Below are 19,975 nucleotides of genomic sequence, written 5' to 3' on the forward strand. Positions count from 1 at the left end.
CCTGCACAGTATATTAGAGTAATATTTACCTCATAGGTATTGTATTGCGAGTATAGTACAGTATTTTGTGGCTATTTTAATTAATTTTCAAACTTTGGCAGAGCAGTCTCTGCTATTCCCGTGAGTCAAGGCAGATAGTGATTCATTCAGATGCAAATGATGGGCACAAAGTATTGGCTAGTTAAGATGAAAAGGTACGCGAATATTAACATCCAACATGCCAGAACTTGTATGCCCATTGTCTCTGGCAAGGTAAACCCCACAACCTACTAGTCCCTCTCCTGTGAGGGTTATTAGAGGATTTCAAGTGTAACTGGAAATCCAACATAGGCTGATATAAAAACATGACAACCAAAGCAATTAACACTGCTTTTAAAGTTGTACAGGGAATCTGATGAACTTAGTTTTTCACTTATGTAAATCTCCAACATTCTTATCAGTGAAATGAATCTATTGACACTTATCCTTTGCTTGATGAACATCATATCTTTTCTGTCTAGATTATGGTGCAGAACTGCAAAAACATTTTTTAAAAGTAAACTCTTTAGGTAATGGTGCCCTGAATTTAATAAGTAGAGATCTCTACCTGAATCCACTGCTTAAAAGCTGATGGGAAGCTGTTTGAGTTTGCCATAAGTACAGATCTGTTTGTCGTTCTGCTCTCTTTTATCTTCCATGACCATCTTTTCTCCTTTGAATCTTTTAACTGGGGTACTTTGTCCATTTGAAATAATTCTAGGTTACTAGATTTCAAAGATGCCAGTGAATGTACTATAAATACAAAATAGTTACTGTGGTACAGGATAGAACATTGCAAATCATACTAATAAAAGGCAAGTCTCTAATCTTTAATCATGGAAAAACTAGATACTTTTCCACAAAAAATCATCCCAAGAAGTCACTGTGACTACTTTTAAACACCTTCCAGCATCATTGAGGGCGGAAAGAGGTGGGGAGATAGACCTGGGAGTCAGAGATTTTTCTGCTTACTCAACACCTTTGTTCAGTTTTCCTTCTCTCAAAGTTTCCACATTTCTATTAAATTAGATTAACAAATAGTTACCTTGGTTATGACAAGTAATTTGAAGAAAATTAAACCTTTGGAGCACCATTTTTTAAAACTCCTTGCAAAGATATTTACTGCCTCTTTGGTCTTTGGGCTAATGAATCTTGTCACTTGTATGTGGCACTAGAATTGAACTAAGAATAAGTGAGTGTGCTGCCTTTTCTTTAGGGTTAATAACAACAGAAGATCGAAAAGTTGGAACAACAAACCTCCATCTGGATGTGTCTGATGCAGTTAATGTGATGGTTTATGTTGGTATACCGTTAGGAGAGAATAACCATGAAGAGGGTAAGTACATTTAGCAGCTTAGTTTTCAGTGGTAGATAACTTATTCTGATGATGTTGTGATGGTTGCTTTATACATTCAAACCAATGCCTTAAATTATGCAGCATTTTATGAAGACACATAGAACCTGTGTAACTGCTGTTGTCTCTTAGAATTAACAGTACATTATGACTTCAGTGGTGAATTTGAGTTCCTTTATTTGTGGAAGATGAGAAGCATACTTGCAAACTGTGGGCTTTCTTGTATATATGGAAAGCTCTCTGTCACCTGTGCAGTATCCCCTCTCAGTAAGGATGAAAAGTAGGTCTCATAAAAGTGAAAGGACGATGAATAATGGTGGATTTAAAACATTAGAACACTGTTCTCTGATACAAGCTTGATATCAAATTGTGTGAATTCAGGAACCATAGGATTTATTGTAAATTTAAAATGTTGTATTAATTTCTGACACTGAATTTTGAGGACTCCTATTGACAGAAACAAGGTTTTGCAAGATTGTTGTGTTTGGAACAGAGGAAGCTTTAGGAGCAGGTGATGGCCATTAGGCCCAACAAACCTGTTCCTTTCTCAGTCCCCATCTACCAGCTTTCTCACCATAGCTTTCATCCCTTCTGTCCATCAGGAACCTGTACAGTTGCTTCTAGGATCCATTCATATTATTCCCTTCTCTGGCCGCCTTTGATAACTTATTGCACAAATATAATATCCTATGCCATGCTTAAAAAATTTCCTTAAGTCAGAAGTTGGTAATTTCTAACTTGTATCCCCTGGTATTTAACTCAGCACCATCTTAAAATGTTTTTGTATTTGTCATAATTACATGTGAAGTAATTTTCCATTCATGTTGAGTTTTATTTTTTAAAAGCTGGAGTGTAAACTGATTTAATAAATTGAACAACTACTAGAACAGTCAATGTACCTCTCAAACACCAAAAGCCAAGTGCCATTATTCTGCACCTTCAGCATCTCTTAATTAAACTCATTGGGCTGGATTTTGCAGGGGGTGGGTTGGGAGTGGGGGGTTGACAGCAAACTGGCAGCATGGAGTGAATGGAATTGGCTGAAAACTGGCATCTGTGATGCTGGGACCTCTTGAGGTCAAGATGGATCATCCACTCAGCACTTCTGGCTGGAGGTAATTGCAAATGCTTCAGTCTTGTCTTTGCACTGACGTGCTGGGCTCCCCCATCATTCAGGATGGGGATGTCTTTGGAGCCGCCTCTTCCGGTTAGTTTTTTAGTTGTTTGTCACTATTCTTGACTGTGGCAGGACTGTAAAGCTTTGATGTGATCAGTTAGTTGTGGGGTTGCTTAGCTCTGTCTATACAGCATGCTGCTGATATGATTAAGAAAACTTGACGAGCAACAAAACTGACCCTGAAAAAAATAATTTTATGATTTTGGAGTGCTGTTAAATGATTAATTAGCAGATTTTCTTTAATTTGCTCTTTGTGAAAAAAAACTAAGTGTTTTCATTTTAATGCTTTTGGTTTCCTGTTTGGGGGTCAGTGAAAATCCTTTAATGTGACTGGCTGCTTGGACGCACTGATGATAACATTCCAGTTCCACGCTATGAATGTCCAATAAAGAATGCTGCCATTGATTGTCGTACCACTGCACGGCGATAGCTGACATTCTCACCAGAGAGATCACTAGATCTCTCAATGAGACTTACTTCCTAATCCTTTGCCACTGACTGCAAAATCGAGCCCTCTGTATAGTCGAGTATTATTGAATGCATGCCTGCATTTCCTCCAATTAAATATTGGGAAGACTTAAGCCATTGTCTCCGATGCTCGCCATAAACTTCGTGCCCTAGTCATCGACTTCATCCGTCCCTCCCTGGCAACTGTCTGAAGCAGACTGTTTGAAACCTTGGTATCCTGTTTGACTCCGAGTTAAGCTTCCAACCATGTATCCATGTCATCACTAAGATCGCCTACTTCCATCTTTGTAACGTTGCCTGACTCTGCCCCACCTCATCTCATCTGCTGAAACCTTCATCTGTGCCATTGTTACCTCTAATTTTGACTATTCAAATGCTGTCCTGGCCAGGCTCCCATATTCTACCCTACATAAACTTGAGTTCATCCAAAGCTCTGCTGTCCATACTGTAACTCACACCAAGTCCTGTTCACCCATCACTCCCGTATTTGCTGATCTAGCTGGCTTGCGGTCTACCAAAGCCTTAATTTTAAAATTCACATCCTTGTTTCTATATCCTTCCCTTGACTCATCCCTCCCTAAGTCTCTAACCTCCAGCCCTACAACCCTCAAAGATCTGTACATTCCTCCAATTCTAACCTTTTGCACATCCCTAATTTTCACTGACAGCCATGCCTACAGTTTGCAAAGTCGTAAGCTTTAGAATTCCCTCCCTAAATCTCCCCATCTTCCTACCTCTCTCTCCTTTAAGACGCTCCCTGAAACCTGCCTCTTTAACCATTTTGTCATAAAATCTCCTTCCATGGTTTGGTGTCAATTTTTGCTCCTGTGAAATGCGCCTTGGGATGTCTTGCTGATTAAAGGTGATATAACACACACATGTGTATGTATTATTTTTATGTATATATAAATTAAATATGTGTATATGTCCAAGTTATTGTATGGAACACATTACTCCTGGTCCCCTTAAATATGGACATGGTGTGAGGAGCGAAGGGGAAGGAGGCCTACACAGGTCATTGTTGGAGAAGTGATCTTTATTGGAGCTGTTTAAAAATTCAGAATATTTTGATACTTAAAATAAAAACATGAGAAAGTGATTTATTAAATGCTATGACAAGGTATAATGGGATTAAAGGGCTAACTTGTGCAGGTTTTGATCTAATTTAGTTATGCAGCTAATTATTGTCAGTTATCCCTAAACTAGGCTGTGGAATGATTTGAAGCATATTTTCATGTTGTAATCAGTAATTGCTGTCTGATACTTATGCCCAGAACCTATGAAAATCAGATTAACTAACTGGAAGTAAACAGAATAATTCAACATGTTTGGAATGCGTAGACTTGATTATAAAATCTAATATAAAGTTGCCTAATCTCATGGCAACATATTTGTGCCAGAAACTTCCCAGAATGCAACTATCAGGCAAGTTTGGTCAGTCAATAGAGTTTGCGTTGGTGTCACCCATCGAGGCTGAGCATTTCTGAGATATTTGGTATTTAGGATCCTGAACTAAAAATTGGGGATACAGAGAATTGCACTTTTTTTTAAATCACAGAGATGAAGACTCATTTTGTGCCACCACCCCTCATCAGAAGCATGTTCTCCAGTGCCACCTCACTGCAACTTCAGAATTGCATCTTAGTGAAAAGCAAATCCTACAATTGCACTAGTCCAGAATCTGAACATCTGTTGAAAATATTTGTTAGAAATCATGCCAGTTGGAGGATATTGTTGCAATTCACTGTGCAGTGATGTAGTTTTGAAAAAGTCCAGTTTTCTCATCATTTTCATTGTCATGTTCAAGGCCACTGACTTATGCTTTTTACTGAAAAATGCTTGGAATTACAGAATTCAATCCCCAAAATACCAATAAAAATTCTAAATTTCCAATTAATATTTAAATTGTACTGTAAATCAGTGGCCCTGATTTACTTGGTTGTAGAATTTTGTTTGTTTTAATCCATCATTATTGTGAGCTGTCAATTAAGTTAGGGAGAAAGAAAAGTTTGTGGAATTTTTTTACTTCTGTATTGCACTTATTCATCTGAGAGAAATAGAATATTTGAATTGCAGATTTATTATTAAGAAACTGTTAATTTTTGATAAATTGTAGAAACCCCAGACAGGGCAGGATGGGTATTCTTGACTGTGTGGCTGTGTAACTTGCTGATGCTCACCCTCAAGGATAATGCAAAAATAATCACCACTTGATGGGGTACCAACTGGTGTCTGTGGAACTGTGCCATTGTGCTCCAGCAAGATGGCAGCATCTTCAGGAGGGGAGGGATTGGCAGTCTTTACTAAGGACCCTAAAGTACTTACTGGAATGATCTTCAGTCAAGTGAACTAGGTGGGAAGCTCTTAATAGCCAAGCTTAAATCAAGTATAGAGCTTTAATTTTTTTGGAGGGGTTGGGTCACTCTAGATAATTGAATTAATTGTTTTAGTTACATGATGAATTTTCTCCTTCACAGATACAGACAACAGTGGAGTAACAGGTCTGTGCATTTTCATTCAGTTTTTGAGGCATATAGTACATTGCAATAGATTTTCTCGTTTCTTTCCTCCATTAATCATAAGATCAGGCGGTGGTGGCACATTTCTGAAGTAGACTACAAATGCTTTTATTACTGTGGGAATATAACAATCTCTGCATCCGCATAAACAGATAGTTTTATATATTTGTTGAAATTTCCCTGTGCTTTGGGCATGCAGCAGGTAGGCTGTCTACTTGTGAGTTCAATGTTCCCTTTGTTGCAACTCTATCTTTGTTGCTGATCATCCATAATTTCTAATTGGACTTAGAGTTATAATGGTCTTTGTCAAGACATTCTGAAAGGCTTAACTTTATATCTTGGATAAATTCTCTACATCCTTATATTGGTACAAGCAGTATTTTATCACACTTCTCTACAATATTACGCATGCTTTATATCTGCACCTAACATTTCTCTATTAACAATGGCTAATCTCGGTCAGTATTTCTCAAAGCTTTAACACCTTTTTCCATTCATCCATTTGATTCTCAAAAACCTGGGCAGACGCTGACTGAATTGTGAATTCATTGAGGCTTGTACAACAGTAAATTTGCGTCTACTTGGTCAGAGAACCTGGTAGTTGCCAAATGAGGCAGAGGGCAAGGTTCTCTCTCTGCTGTTCCCTAGGTCTCAAATTATTTGAATTTCTGTTTTTGTTTTATAATGTATGTCAGGTGAATAACTGATGCAGATAAAGGCTTTTAGTAACTGTCTATAATCAATAACTCTTTCCATCACACTCTAATTCCTGATTTTTATTCAATACAAACAATTTAGCAGTTGTGTCAAGCTTTGTCACTATATTGAGTGCACAAAATTGTATAGAACAGCAATGAGTCTGGACTAATTAAAATAAATACTGGGAATCCGACATAAAACCAATTCTTGGAACTTCGAGTTTGCTTCTCTCATTGCTTAACCATTTGTAATATTTTATTTATATTGTGTTAGCATAACAATTTTAGTTTGTTGCTGTGTTTTTATGGCTTAAGCTTGGATTTTAATTAACATACAGTTCACTGTCAGGGAGTCCAGTCCATGATCTATCTACAGTTGCTGACCAATGTAGCTAAGTGGCAGCAGTTGTACTATTATGTCAAGATCGCAAGACTTGATGCAAATATTCAGGCCTGCTTCTTTGCCAAATATCCCCAAACTTCCAGTTTACTGCTACTAATTTTCTAATATCAGGTAAAGTTGCAATAGTAATAGGATGCAGTTTGGCCCAGAATGTCTGTCTGCTTTCAAGCAAGGACCTTGCCATCCACAGCCCTATTGTGGATGATTGCATTGACATCTTAACTTTGACTAAAACTTGACACACAGGTAGTGGTGACGCCTTGCCCCTTACTGAAGCCTCCCTTCCTAACTATTTTTTGCCACTTTCCTCACTCAGACCGCTTTGGTGGTGGGGTTGTTGCAACTAAATCATTCTTTGATCTCTTTCCCCTACCCATTAAAAAGTATTTTCCCTCCTTTCCTCCCTCAGCTTATGCACTGAGCAATTCCTCATTCTTTCTGATTTCAATCTCCCCTCTCAACTTCCCTTGCCCAACTCTGAATTCACTGCCCCCCATTCTCGCAAAATCTCCCCAACCAAAGAAATTTTCCTACTCCTATTCAAGGCCGCCTGCTTGACCTTGCCATCTCTTGTGGCCTCTATACTCTCATGTTTGTGTATCTGGCACACAGTTGCCAGATCCTGGCCAGATTGCATCGAGCCCTCTTGGTCCTCTCCTCTGCCAAAACACTCTATATCCAAGATTTTCCTGAAGAGTAAAGTTAACCCCAGCTTCTTTCCCCCAATGCTAATTGTTTTCTTGAACCCCTCTCCGCTTCACCCTTAACTCCAACAAAGTGCAAGGAACTCATGGACTTTATTGTCACTAAGACTGAATCTACCTGTTCAGCTGCCTTTGCTGTTTTTCCTTCCCCACCAATCCAGCCCCCGCCCCAGGTTCCTCGTTGCCCTAGCTCAGATCTTGGAATAAAAGCAAATTACTGCAGATGCTGGAAATCTGAAATAAAAACAAGAAATGCTGGAACCACTCAGCAGGTCTGGCAGCATCACTGACCCGAAACGTTAACTCTGCTTCTCTTTTCACAGATGCTGCCAGACCTGCTGAGTGGTTCCAGCATTTCTTGTTTTTATTTCAGATCTTAGAACCTTCTCAGGTTTCTCATCTTCCCTCTTGCCCTCTCTCAGCTCGTTTTGTCTGTGAGAAACACCTTTCTCCACACCATTCCCACTAAACTGTGAACCACTCAACTTACCTTCCTGGCCCCCATGTTAGCTGACATTGAAAATGGTTTCCTTTCTTCAGCTATCATTTCCTTCCCTTTTAAAGCTTCCATCATTATCACCACCTCAAATAACCCATCCTTAATCCCTCTCTCATTGCAACTTACCAACCTATTTCAAATCTCCCTTTCCTCGCTCAGTTCCTTGACTGTTGTCACCCTAAGTAATGTCCATCTTTCCTGCAACTCCCTTAATGAATCATTCCGAAAAGGTTTCCTTTCCAGAGTCTTTAACATGTTTGATTACATCGTCCTGCAACTGGCCTCACTGTTCCTCTCATTCCTATACAGTGTAGCCAGAGCATCATTGTCGCTGATTTCTTTTTCTGCCCTCACACTGTTACTTCTAGAATCGCCCAAAGAGCTAGCCTTGGCATCCTCCTGTTCCTCATGTACATGCTGCCACATGGCGACATCATCCACAAACACAGGGTCTACTTTTACATCTATGTTGACTGTACCCAGCTATACCTCTCCACCTATATTAATATAATAATATAAAAGCAAAATACTGCAGATGCTGGAAATCTGAAATAAAAACAAGAAATGTTGGAAATACTCAGCAGGTCTGGCAGCATCTGTGGAGAGAGAAGCAGAGTTAACGTTTCAGGTCAGTGACCTGACCTTATACCTCTCCACCTCCTGTCTCAACCCCTCCACTGCCTATCTTTGAGCTGCAGTTCAGTTCGAAACATTGAGAAGGTTGTGGTGGGATTGTCTTTAGCTCCCAGCACAAACTCTGTGTCCTTCCCATCAGTTCCATCCCCATCCCTGGCCACCCCCTCAGGCAGAACCAGGATGTTCGCTACATTATTGTCATTCTATTCGACCGGGAACTAAACTTCCAACCCCATATCGTCCTCAAAAAGACTGTCTGCTACTACCTCTGAAACATCACCCACCTTGATTCATCTGTTTAAACTCTTTTACATGCCTTTGTTACCTTCAGCTTTGACCATTCCAGTGCTCTCCTTGCTTGCCTCCCATTCCTCCTCTCTCTAAATTTGTGCTCATCCAAGAGTCAGCTGCCTGTATTCTATCCTGCAGCATGTCCTGCTCACCCATCACCAGTGTTCCCTCTAAGCTACGCAATTGCGCAGCAACCTGAAAGTCCCCGCACAGACCACAGAAAATTATCTGAAGGGGCTGCGCACTCAAAAAAAAAAAAAAAAAAAAAAAAAAAAAATTAGAGGGAACGTTGTCCATCACCCCTGTCCTTGTTGTTCTAGATTGGCTTCCAGCCTCCTAAGACTTCCAATTAAAATTCCTATCACTGTGTTTAAACCTTTTCATCGCCATTCCCTATCTCTGCAGTCTCTTCTAGTTGTACAGCCTCTCTTCCCACTGTTGGTTGCTGTTATTTCAGCTGCCTAGGCTCCACAATGTGCAATTCCCTCTTTATTTCCCTCTTCACCTTTTTGGCCATTCTTAACACCTCTTTCAACTAATCTTTTGGTCGCCTTTCCTAAAATCTTGTTCTTTGACTCAGCATTCATTTATTTCTAATTACGCCCCTGTGAATTGCCTTGCAATATTATTCTGCTAAATGTGCAATATAAATCCAAGTTGTTTTTCATATATCCTGCATTGTTGTGTTGTATATGATCAGAGGTAATGAAGACGATCGAAGAAGGTGATGTGGATGAGGTGACGAAGAAAAGAATCCACAAAAGCAAAGAGAAGGCAGGTGCACTCTGGCACATCTATGCAGCAAAAGATGCTGAGAAGATCAGAGAGCTGCTGAGAAAGGTAAGCTACAGATTGAATTTAAGTGTGAATACCTGTTGCCAAAAGTATTATGTTGAGATTTTTGATTATTCGTTCGTGGGATGTGGCCATTGCTGACAAGGCCAGCATTTATGGCTCTTGAGAAAGTGGTGGTGAACTACCAGCTTTTGAAGTACTACACCCACAGTGCAGTTAGGCGAGGAGTTCCAGGGTTCTGACTCAGCGATGGTGAAGGAGCAGCAGTGTTCGGGTGGTATGTGACTTGGAGAGGAGCTTGCAGGTGGTGATTTTCGCATTCACCTGCTGCCTTTGTTCTTGGTGGTAGGTCGCAGGTTTGGAAGGTGCTGTCAAACGCTCTTTGGTGAATTGCTGCAGTGCATCTTGTAGATGGTATACGCTGCAGACTTGTGTGCTTGTGGTGGAGGGAATAAGTCTTAAAGGTCATAGTCATTTACGGCATGGAGGTCATTCAGCCCATCGAGTCCATGCATTCCCTACTCGACTCCCGTAGCCCTGCAAGTTTATTTCCTTCAAATGCCCATCGAATTTCCTTTTGAAATCACTTGTCTGCACTTTCACCACTCTTGAGTGGCGAGTTCCAGGTCATTACAACTCACCGTGTTTTTAAAAATAAAATTCTTCTGCATTTTCCCCCTGCATTTCTTTCCCAAAACCTTCAAACTGTGTTCCCTAGTCCCTTGTACCATCAGTTAATTGGAACAGTTTCTCCTTGTCTAACTTATCCAAGCCTATGATAATCTTGTACACTTCTATCAAATCTCCCCTCAATCTCTTTTGCTCCAGGGAGAACAATCCCAGTTTATCCAACCTAACCTTGTAACTAAAATCCCCCATCCCTGGAGCCATTCTGGTAAATGTCCTCTGCATCCTCTCGAGCCTCACATCCTTCCTTAAGTATAATGACCAGAACTGGACGCAATACTCTAGTTGGGGCCTAACCAGAGCTTTATGGAATTCCAGTCTGTGGAATTCACTACCCCAGAGTGCGGTGGATTCTGGGACATTGAGTAAATTTGAGGAGATAGACAGATTTTTAATGAATAATGGGTTGAAGGGTTATGGAGAACGGGCAGGAAAGTGGAGTTGAGGCTGAGATGAGATCAGCCATGATCGTATTGAATGGCGGAGCAGGCTCCAGGGGCTGAATTGCCTATTGCTCCTAGTTCTTATGTTTATAAAGGTTCAGAATAACTTCCCTGCTTTTGTACTCAATGCCTCTATTTATGAAGCCCATGATCCCATACATTTTGCTAACCACTCTCAAAGATTGATGCACACTCTTCAGAACTGCGCCATTAAGTCTGTGCCTTCTGTCAAAATGTATCACCTCGCACTTGTCTGTGTTAAATTCCATCTGCCATTTGTCTGCTCGTTCTGCTAGCCTATCTATGTCCTTTTGCAGGCGGTTCATATCATCCTCACTGTTTGCCACTCCTCCAAGTTTGGTATCATGGGCAAATTTTGAAATTCTACTCTGTATTCCAAGATCCAAGTCATTTATATATACCAAAAAAATGCAGTTGTCCCAGCAGTGACCCTTGGGGAACACCACTGTCTACCATTCTCCAGTCTGAAAAACAACCATTTATCATGAGTCGCTATTTTCTGTCCCTCAGCCAACTTTTTATCCAATTGACCGCTGACCTTTCTATTCCATGAGCCTCAATTTTGTTAACCTGCCTTTTATGTGGTAATTCATATAGACAACATCCATCGCATTCCCTTCATCATTCCCCTCTCTGTTACTTCATCAAAAAATTCAATAACATTAGTCAAACATGATCTGCCTTTTACAAATCCATGCTGACTATCCTTAATTAACTCAAACCTCTCCAAGTACCTGTTGATTTTTTTTTGCCCTGATTATTGTTTCTAGAACCTTACTGATAAACTAACTGGCCTGTAGTTGCTAGGACTGTCCTTACATCCTTTCTTGAATAAAGGTATCACATTTGCCACTCTCCAATCCTCTGGCACCTCCCCCATATCTAGGGAATATTAGAAGATAATGGCAAGTCCTTCTGCGATCTCCACCCCCACTTCCTTTAGCAACAGGATGTAAGCCATCTAGACCAGGTAACTTATCTACCTAAGCATAACCAGCCTTTCCACACCTCCTCCCTCAGTGTTTACCCTATCCATTGCCTGTAGTCTGCTTTTACCGATTATTCTTTCAGATTCCTCTTCCTTAGTACAAAGTACTCATTAAGTATTCCAGCCTTATCCTATGCCTCTAAACATATGTTACCCTCTTTGTCCCTAAGAGGCCCCTCTCCATCTCTTACTACCTGCTTACTATTTACATGCCGTTAGAAGATTTTTGGATTCCCTTTTATGTTGACTGCCATTCTATTCTCACATTCTCTCTTTGCCAGTCTTATTTTCCTCTTCACCTACCCTCTCAACTTATAATATTTGGGCTAGTTCTCAGTTGAAGAATTCACCTGACCTGCATCATGCACCTTTTTTTTGTTTCATCATAATTTCTATCTCGTGGTCATCCAATGAGCCCTGATTTTGGTTCCCCTACCTTTCGCCCTTGTTGGAATGTACCTAGCCTGTACCTGAAGCATCTCTTCCTTTAAGATAATGCATTGTTTCATTACAGATTTTCCTACAAGTCTTTGGTCCCATTTTATCCTGCTTGATTCCTTCTCATCGCATTGAAATCAGCCCTCTTTCAATCTAGCCATACTACCTTATATTGTTACTTGCTTTTCTGTATTACGAGTCTAAATCTTATGATACTATGATCACTCTACCCAAGTGCTTCCCCACAAACACTTGGTCCAGCTCATTTCCCAGCACCAGATCCAGCAATGCCGCCTTTCTCATTGGGCCTACTGATCAAGGAAGTTCTCCTGAACATAATTCCTCCCCTTGCTTTCCCTTTATTCTAAAATTATCCCAGTGGATATTTGGGTAATTAAAGTCCCCCAGTATCACCACTTTATAGTTCTTGCACATAGCTGTGATTTCTCTGCGGATTTGCTCCCCCCTCTCTCGCTATTTGGAGTCCTATAGAATACCCGTAGTAGCATGAGCATACACTTTTTGCTTCTCAACTCTAACCAAATGGATTCTGTCCTTGCCACCTCAAGAAGAATCCTTTCTTTGCAACACTACAATGTCTTCCCTAATCAGTACTGCCACCCCACCTCCCTTTTTTCCTTCTCTATTTTATCTGAACACTTTATATCCTTGTATATTAAGCGCTAGTCCTCAGCACTTTTAGCCACATTTGTTATTGCCTCTGTATCATATTCCCATACTATTTGTGCTTGTAGCTCGCCAACCTTATTCATCATACTTTATGCATTTTACATACTTTCATTCCTGTTCAGTCTTTGCATTTCTTGTAGCCCTTATCAGTCTACTATCTAATATGGAACTACTACCTTCTCTAGTACTGCCCAACACTTTCACATTATGCACCTTATTCCTCTTTACTACTTCTATATGTTGCTGCCCATCCCCCTACCAATTTAATTTAAATCTTCCCAACCGCACTAGCGAACCTCCCTGAGAGGGCATTGGTCCCAGTTCTGTTGCGATGCAACCTGTCCCGTTTGAATAGGTGCCTTCTTCCCCAGAACTGATCCCAATGCCCCAAGAATCTGAAGCCCTTCCACCTGCACCATGCTTCAAGCCACACATTGATCCTCCTTATTTTCCTATTTCTACTCTCGCTAGCGTGTGGCAATGGGAATAATCCAGAGATTGCTACCTTCAGCGTGGTGGATGGGATGCCAAACAAGCAGACTGCTTTGTCTTAGATAGTGTGGAGCTTCTTGAGTGTTGTTGGAGGTGCACTCATTCTGCAGCATTGTAGCTGCTCCAAGCTAACTTGGAAATTGTAAACCTTTGACTCCCTTTAGGAAAACGTTTTTTCCTCGTTCACCCACAGCTGCCAAAAGGCATTCTAAAGTTTGGCATGATTTTCATGTCTGACCTTTTCATGTTCTACATTAAAGGCCTGCTCAGGTCAGGAGAAAAAAACCCAACCCGAACCTGACAGAACCACGTCGGACCCGAGCCCGACCCGGCCCGAGTCCTTCCATTTTTTCCCGCACCCGAGCCCGACCCGACCATCGGAATGTTCACTTTATCTACCTTCTAATTCCGAATCCGTTTTTCAATTTGTGCAGATGAGCAACAAAAGAGTCGCTCACTGCACAGACTCACAGTCTCCCTCCTTGACGTCTCGGACTCCCAGCTCAGGCAGACTTTTCAACTTTTGACACTTACTAAACTCAACTTCCCAGCAGAGCAAAAGGTAATACTATGGGATTGTGTCTGACCCGGACTTGACCCGAGCCAGAAAGCCGGACCCGGGAGAGCGACCCGAAGCCAACACATGTCAGGTCCCTTCGGGTCGGGTAGTAGGCCTTTATTCTACATTGCTCATTTTAAACAGAATGCCTTTTTGGTATGACGTTTCTATTGGCCCACCAGCTCAAGATCTATCATGATTCATGTTCTAGCAGCCAGTGGAAGCAGAGTCTTTGAATATTTTTAAGGCAGAGGTAGATAGATTCTTGGAAGGTTATCGGGGGTAGGTGGAAATGTGGAGTACTCACTTCAGCCATGAACTTATTGAATGGCGGAGTAGGCTCAAGGGGTTGAGTGGCTTACTCCTGTTCCTAATTCATATGTTCGTATGTCCACAACATATACATGAGTTTTCAGCAATCGCATAGTTGTGCACCCTTGTACAATAGTTTTATGTGCTTCAGGGTTTAGGTAACCATAGAAAGGATAATCGGATACAGATGCAGAGGCTTGCTCTCTCTCTTCTGAGGCTTTGTTTGAATGGGTCGCTTTTCTGTACAGCTGGAAGAAGGAGATGGATGTGCTTCTATTTTCCATTTATCATCAATCTGTCCTGCTAATTATTTTGGCCAGTCAATTAGATTCATTTACCAAGTTTTGGGCCATTAAGTGACAGTGTTTTTCCTAAAGTTTATGTTCCTTATAATACTATCACATTTCAGGCAACATTCTTTCAGGTTGCACCCCATTTCCTGGTTTCAGTATTTTCAACCATTCCTACTTTTCCAATGGAGAATTTTGAGCTGCCATGACAATTTGTCTGAATGTAAAGATTATTGCTCAAAAGTCATCTATATGCTTCGTTTCACTTTACAATTTTCAGTTTACGATTTCAAGATCATGTGTTGAAATATATTTGCATAATTGGACACTACTGTGCTTGCTTTTCCCTTAGGTGTCCGAAGAGCAAGGTCAAGATAACCCACCAGATCATGATCCGATTCATGACCAGAGCTGGTACCTGGACCAGATGCTGCGGAAACGGCTGTATGAGGAGTATGGTGTGCAGGGCTGGGCCATTGTACAGTTCCTGGGGGATGCTGTCTTCATCCCAGCAGGAGCGCCACACCAGGTAAGGGATGGCTGCTTTCCATATTTCAGGGGGACAAAAGCAGGAGTTCTATAGTTTAGGCAAGGTCTTGGCTACTCTAAAGATTGGGTTAAGAAAGAATGAACTAACATTTATATAATGCATTTCATAATTGTGGAGAGGAGAAGCTGTAACTCTGCAGAAGAAAAATGAAATGTATAAGGGGTGACAGGAAACATCAAATGCCTGTTGTATTAGTGAAATTCTTCCAATTGTGATTTTTTTTTCCTGGATTATCCCACTGGACAATAATCTATAGTAACCGATGCATTGGTGTTTTCACCATAAGAATAATTTGAGTGTGTCTCTACCTGGGTGGAGGGAAAGATTCTGTAATGATAGTCTCCGTAGAGTTGGACTTAAATGGAGTCAGTGGTATTTTAGTTATTTTCATTTGTTTTATTAAGCTTTGCTTGCTCTTCATCCTTGTTCCCACTATTCCTTTCTGTGATGTATGAAATAAGAAGGGCCAGGAATCTGTTGTAATGGCTGTATGTCTTTCTTTCAGGTACACAATCTGTACAGCTGTATCAAAGTAGCAGAAGACTTTGTCTCTCCAGAACATGTCAAACACTGCTTCCGTCTTACTCAGGAATTCAGGCACCTCTCAAACACTCACACCAACCATGAAGATAAATTGCAGGTACGACATTAAGAGGTACCTCCAAACACCAGTGGAATTGGCTGATTTGAAGAATATTCCCACTTGTAAATAAATACACCTGAAAGCCCCAACAATAAGGAAATGCCTTGCTCTGAACTAGTTTGTCCTTGACCATTGATCGTGTCATATTTAGCCACTCTAAATGTGAGTGGCAGAAGCTGTGCTCTGGTAATGTTGTACAATAAATTCCAGTTCCTGTAGGCTTCTTTCAGAATTATCTTGAAATGTATTACTCGATCATGTCCACAGTCATCTGCAGAATCAGCTTGCAGGTAAAATAGCAGCCAGAGCACACTGCGATTGGCTGCTGAATTGGCAAAAGGGGCCCATCAATGGCAAAACTGAATATATAGGCTGTCATTGAACAAAACCTAAGAATATATTGTAATTTCACCATTTAAACAGTAAACGGTTGCTGTTTCTCCCTTTCCCTTCTGCCCCTGGTTGTAATGTGTATGTTGATGTTGACTTGCCAATTATGTGGACTATGGGTTAGCATGAAGTTTCTTGTTCTCAGGTGAAGAACATTATCTACCATGCTGTGAAAGATGCAGTTGGGACACTGAAGGCGGAAGAACCTCGACTGGTCAAGTCGTAGAGGAGGCTTCAATGGAAATCAGAGACTCAGAGGAACTGTTCTGTAACATATGCTCATTAAGAAATACATGCAATTAAAAACAGAGAGGCTGTTTTGGTTGGAGATAAGGTGTTCAATAAAAGTCCAGCACCACAGTATCACAGTGGAATGTAGTATCAGTTTTGCTGTGTTCTGCAGCAAGCTGTAGGAACAGAGGATTTGGGAGAGTGTCACATTGTAGTTAGTTTCGCACTGAGTTAGTGGTTATATTTAAAAAAAAAAAAATTGAGTCCCTTTCCCCTTAATTTTTCCATATTCATACAATGTGCTGGGGTAATGAGAAAAGAACTTTTAGAAGTAGCAAAGCCCACAATTATAACGTACTCATATTCCCAGAATGAGGAACAAGTTCAGAGAGACAGCAAGTTTTTTTTGTTGGCTCACATTGACTATGATCCACTGATCCCTGATTTTATTTAAGTATATTTTTTCTTAAAGGCCTTTACAACATTCCAGATACTCGGTTCTGAGCTGTTTCTGTATGGTACCTGGCGACCCTAGAATTACAACCAGACCTCACTGGAATCAAAAACTAACTGCTGAATCAGGTGAAGAGATATGGGTTAACATGTTACAGTTTATAGTTTAGAATGATCTCCGGATCATTCTTCTTCCATCCCCTCCAGGCCCCAATCTCAAATGAAGGTGGGAGAGAGGATTGGATTTCTGGTTAAGTCTGTGGATATTAATGTTTCAGAAATATGGAACTGTTAAAAGTGATTTTGTTTCTGTTTCGTTTTCCAATTTGGACTTTTGTGTCCCAACTTCGTATATTTGAAAAGAACAGAAGTTATTTTGCTATACACAGGAGCAATCTCTTTCAGTCTTCTGACCTGCCTGCTGCAGTCTGCCTCCTTCAGCTGGAAACATCATAAATGAGCTCCTTCTGACACGAGCAAAGTGGAAATGTCACATTTTTCTCTCACTTTTTGTGAGGCACACTCTATTGCTTCTGGCTGCCAGATTGGTGCATCAGACAGCATGGAGAATCTGAGTGTAGGCACAGGGACGTGGTGTGAGTTCCTTGCTCGGGTATTGAAGTTTAATTTAGGGTCATTCAGAGAAATACCAGTTTCACAGTCAGACACTACATTGTAAATCAGGCAATAAGAAAGGAATTGGGTGTTAATGGCAAGTCTTGCCATACTCGAGTCACAAAGCAAATCTCGGTGCTAAGCTGGAGTCAGCTGTGCTATAAATGTAATATCTCTGAACTGAATTTTAACCATTAAATTATGGAAAAGTATTGAAGAAATTCTGATTTGCTGAAAACAGTTTGCAAGCCCCCGGTATTACATTTCAGTCCTTGAGCCTTTCATTGTTTGATATCAGGACATGAAGTAAAGAGAATCACAGGGATGTCTCGAGATGTATTTTGAATCTTACTGATCAAACCTTGGCCATAAAATTTTAAGTTTATCTCTGGTCACTGTATCTGAGCATCACAGCAGATCTGATGCTGAACCATAAGGAGTTAAAGGCTTTAATGTTCAAATATTGTGTGGCTTAAAGTGATCTTGGCTAATTAGAACTCTCCTTTATCCATACCTTAACAGTTATTAGGGAGACGTTTAAGAGCACAAGGCATCCCTTGCCATTTTCCAGGACTCTTGCGATGGTGTTCACCTGTGTAGAGTTATTTTTATTACACTGCTGAAAATTCTTTTCCCAGGCATAAAGTTCTATTTTTTGTGAATGAACGGTTAGATCACAGGATTACAAATTTGTAAATGAGGACTGTGATACTGGCTGTCATTCAAGAGTGTGAATTTATGGTTTTATACCAGGGAGTTAATAGTTTTGTTTTAATGTTGATAGTTTACGCATTGTATTGTCAGTGAAGGAAAGTACCTTATCTGGATAGAATGGCAGAAGCAACTTTGGCCTGCTTGGAGCAATGTTGTGCAGGAAGGTGGGTGCTCTGAGAATATAAATCAGATCCGTGAACAGTCCACACAAATTGGGCGAAATGAAATTATTCACAGATTTTCTGTTGATTTAATGTTACCATGTGTAGTTTAAACTTGTCTACAGGTACCCATTCCTGTTGGGAGAATTGCCTTATTTGTTTTGTCTCGGGTTAGGGGCGCCTCCTAAATATTTTGAGTCAGGTCTTGGAGCCATTGTATTATTTGCCCTACTGTCCTAGTTTTCAGTCCTTGGCTTACTGTATTGCTGTGTACAATGGGACTCCAGTCCAAAATACTTCCACATGGCAATTATTCGCTTCCATATGGGAATCTTGAACTTGATGGAAGGACAAGTTGTAGAGATGTGACTTCCACTGTTTGTTCAACCACCTGTAACGCCCATCAAAAAATAGTTTCCTTAAATTGCTGGAAGTGATGCCTTTGCCCTTGGGCTCTGCACTGTTAATAAGTCGGTCCCTGGGCTAGGGAGGCTCAATAGTGTAGCAAGGTTTGCACTATTTACAACAGTGCTTCAGAGGAAAATACTGAACAGTGTGCAAGTAAACCTTAATTTAAAAAAGTGTACACATCAGCAAAGGTTTTAATGACCTGTCGCACCTTCCAGTGTATTTCATTCAGATATTATTGGCTATTCATATATACTTATTATATTGATTTGTGCAGAAACACACTGCAATTCTAAAAAAAAATTAACAACTTTGGATCTCAAAGAAAACATGAATACAAAATGCAGACATTAACCTTGATGAGAACAGCTTTCAACATATGACAGACTTCCAGCATTGGCATTCAGACAGATTTGGCAGTACCCACCATTTTTTTTCCAAACAGACTGCTTCCAAGATTCAGTATTTAAAACCAAAACTGTCTCTAGGAGTGTGTTTTTGTTTTGTTTTTTTTTCTTCGTTTGGGCAGGTACCATAGTACCATTCGTAAATCTGATGTTTTTGTTGATATGTATGCTGTTGTGACTTTTTAATAAAAGGATAAAATTAAGAAAAAATACTGTCACATAATGTAGAATACTTTGTCTTCATTTTACTGCAAGCATTTTGTGAAGGGCTGATTTAGGTTTCAATATTCTTATTAAAATTTAAAGAAAGAAGTTTGTGTCTAGAGTCTATTTTATTTAAAACTTACTGATTGAGGACTGGGTCTGGCAGTGTGTTAGATCCCCTGGCTATATGTCCACTCATCCACAAGTGCAAGGTGGCAGCCGAAGAGGGGAGCTTGAAGGAAACTTGTCATGGATAATCATAAAATCACATAGCGTAGAAGGAGGCTATTCAGCCCATTTTGCCTGTGCTGTTGGTCTAATTTATCTGTTTAGTCCATTGCCATATTAATTTTTAATTTTATCCTGTTCCCTTTTAAAACATATTATAGGTTCTGCTTTCATCATTGTCTCTTGTTTGGTATTTCATTTCCTAACAATCCCCTGTATAATAAAAACTCTCAATCACTCCCTCCCTCTAAAATTCTATCCTCTAATGACCAATTCATTGATCATTGGAAATAGTTTTTATTTTTCTGACCCCACCCCCTTCCCTCCCCCCACCTTTTTGAGCATTTTGACATCTTAATCTTCTCTGTTCTATTGACAAGAACTCTACTTCATCCCTGGTGTCCTCTTAGTAAGTCTCCTCTGTACTCTGAATGGTCTTGACATCCTTCCTAAAGTAAGATGCTGAAAACTGGACACAATATTCTAACT

General features: G+C 40.4%; 1 protein-coding gene across 1 annotated transcript in view; it reads left to right on the forward strand.

The window, feature by feature from the left end:
* Positions 1–19,366, forward strand: part of kdm3b (lysine (K)-specific demethylase 3B) — a 162,219-nt gene extending 142,853 nt beyond the window's left edge. Inside the window, exons 22-27 of the mRNA XM_068043302.1 lie at positions 1,235–1,354; positions 5,495–5,518; positions 9,468–9,607; positions 14,835–15,011; positions 15,538–15,672; positions 16,211–19,366. Coding sequence (XP_067899403.1) covers positions 1,235–1,354; positions 5,495–5,518; positions 9,468–9,607; positions 14,835–15,011; positions 15,538–15,672; positions 16,211–16,291 — 677 coding nt within the window. The 3' untranslated portion in view covers positions 16,292–19,366. The remainder of the gene's footprint in view (positions 1–1,234; positions 1,355–5,494; positions 5,519–9,467; positions 9,608–14,834; positions 15,012–15,537; positions 15,673–16,210) is intronic.
* The last annotated feature ends 609 nt before the right edge of the window (positions 19,367–19,975 follow it).

This window comes from Heterodontus francisci, chromosome 12 (assembly GCF_036365525.1).
Source record: "Heterodontus francisci isolate sHetFra1 chromosome 12, sHetFra1.hap1, whole genome shotgun sequence".
In the NCBI taxonomy this organism is placed as follows: Eukaryota; Metazoa; Chordata; class Chondrichthyes; order Heterodontiformes; family Heterodontidae; genus Heterodontus; species Heterodontus francisci.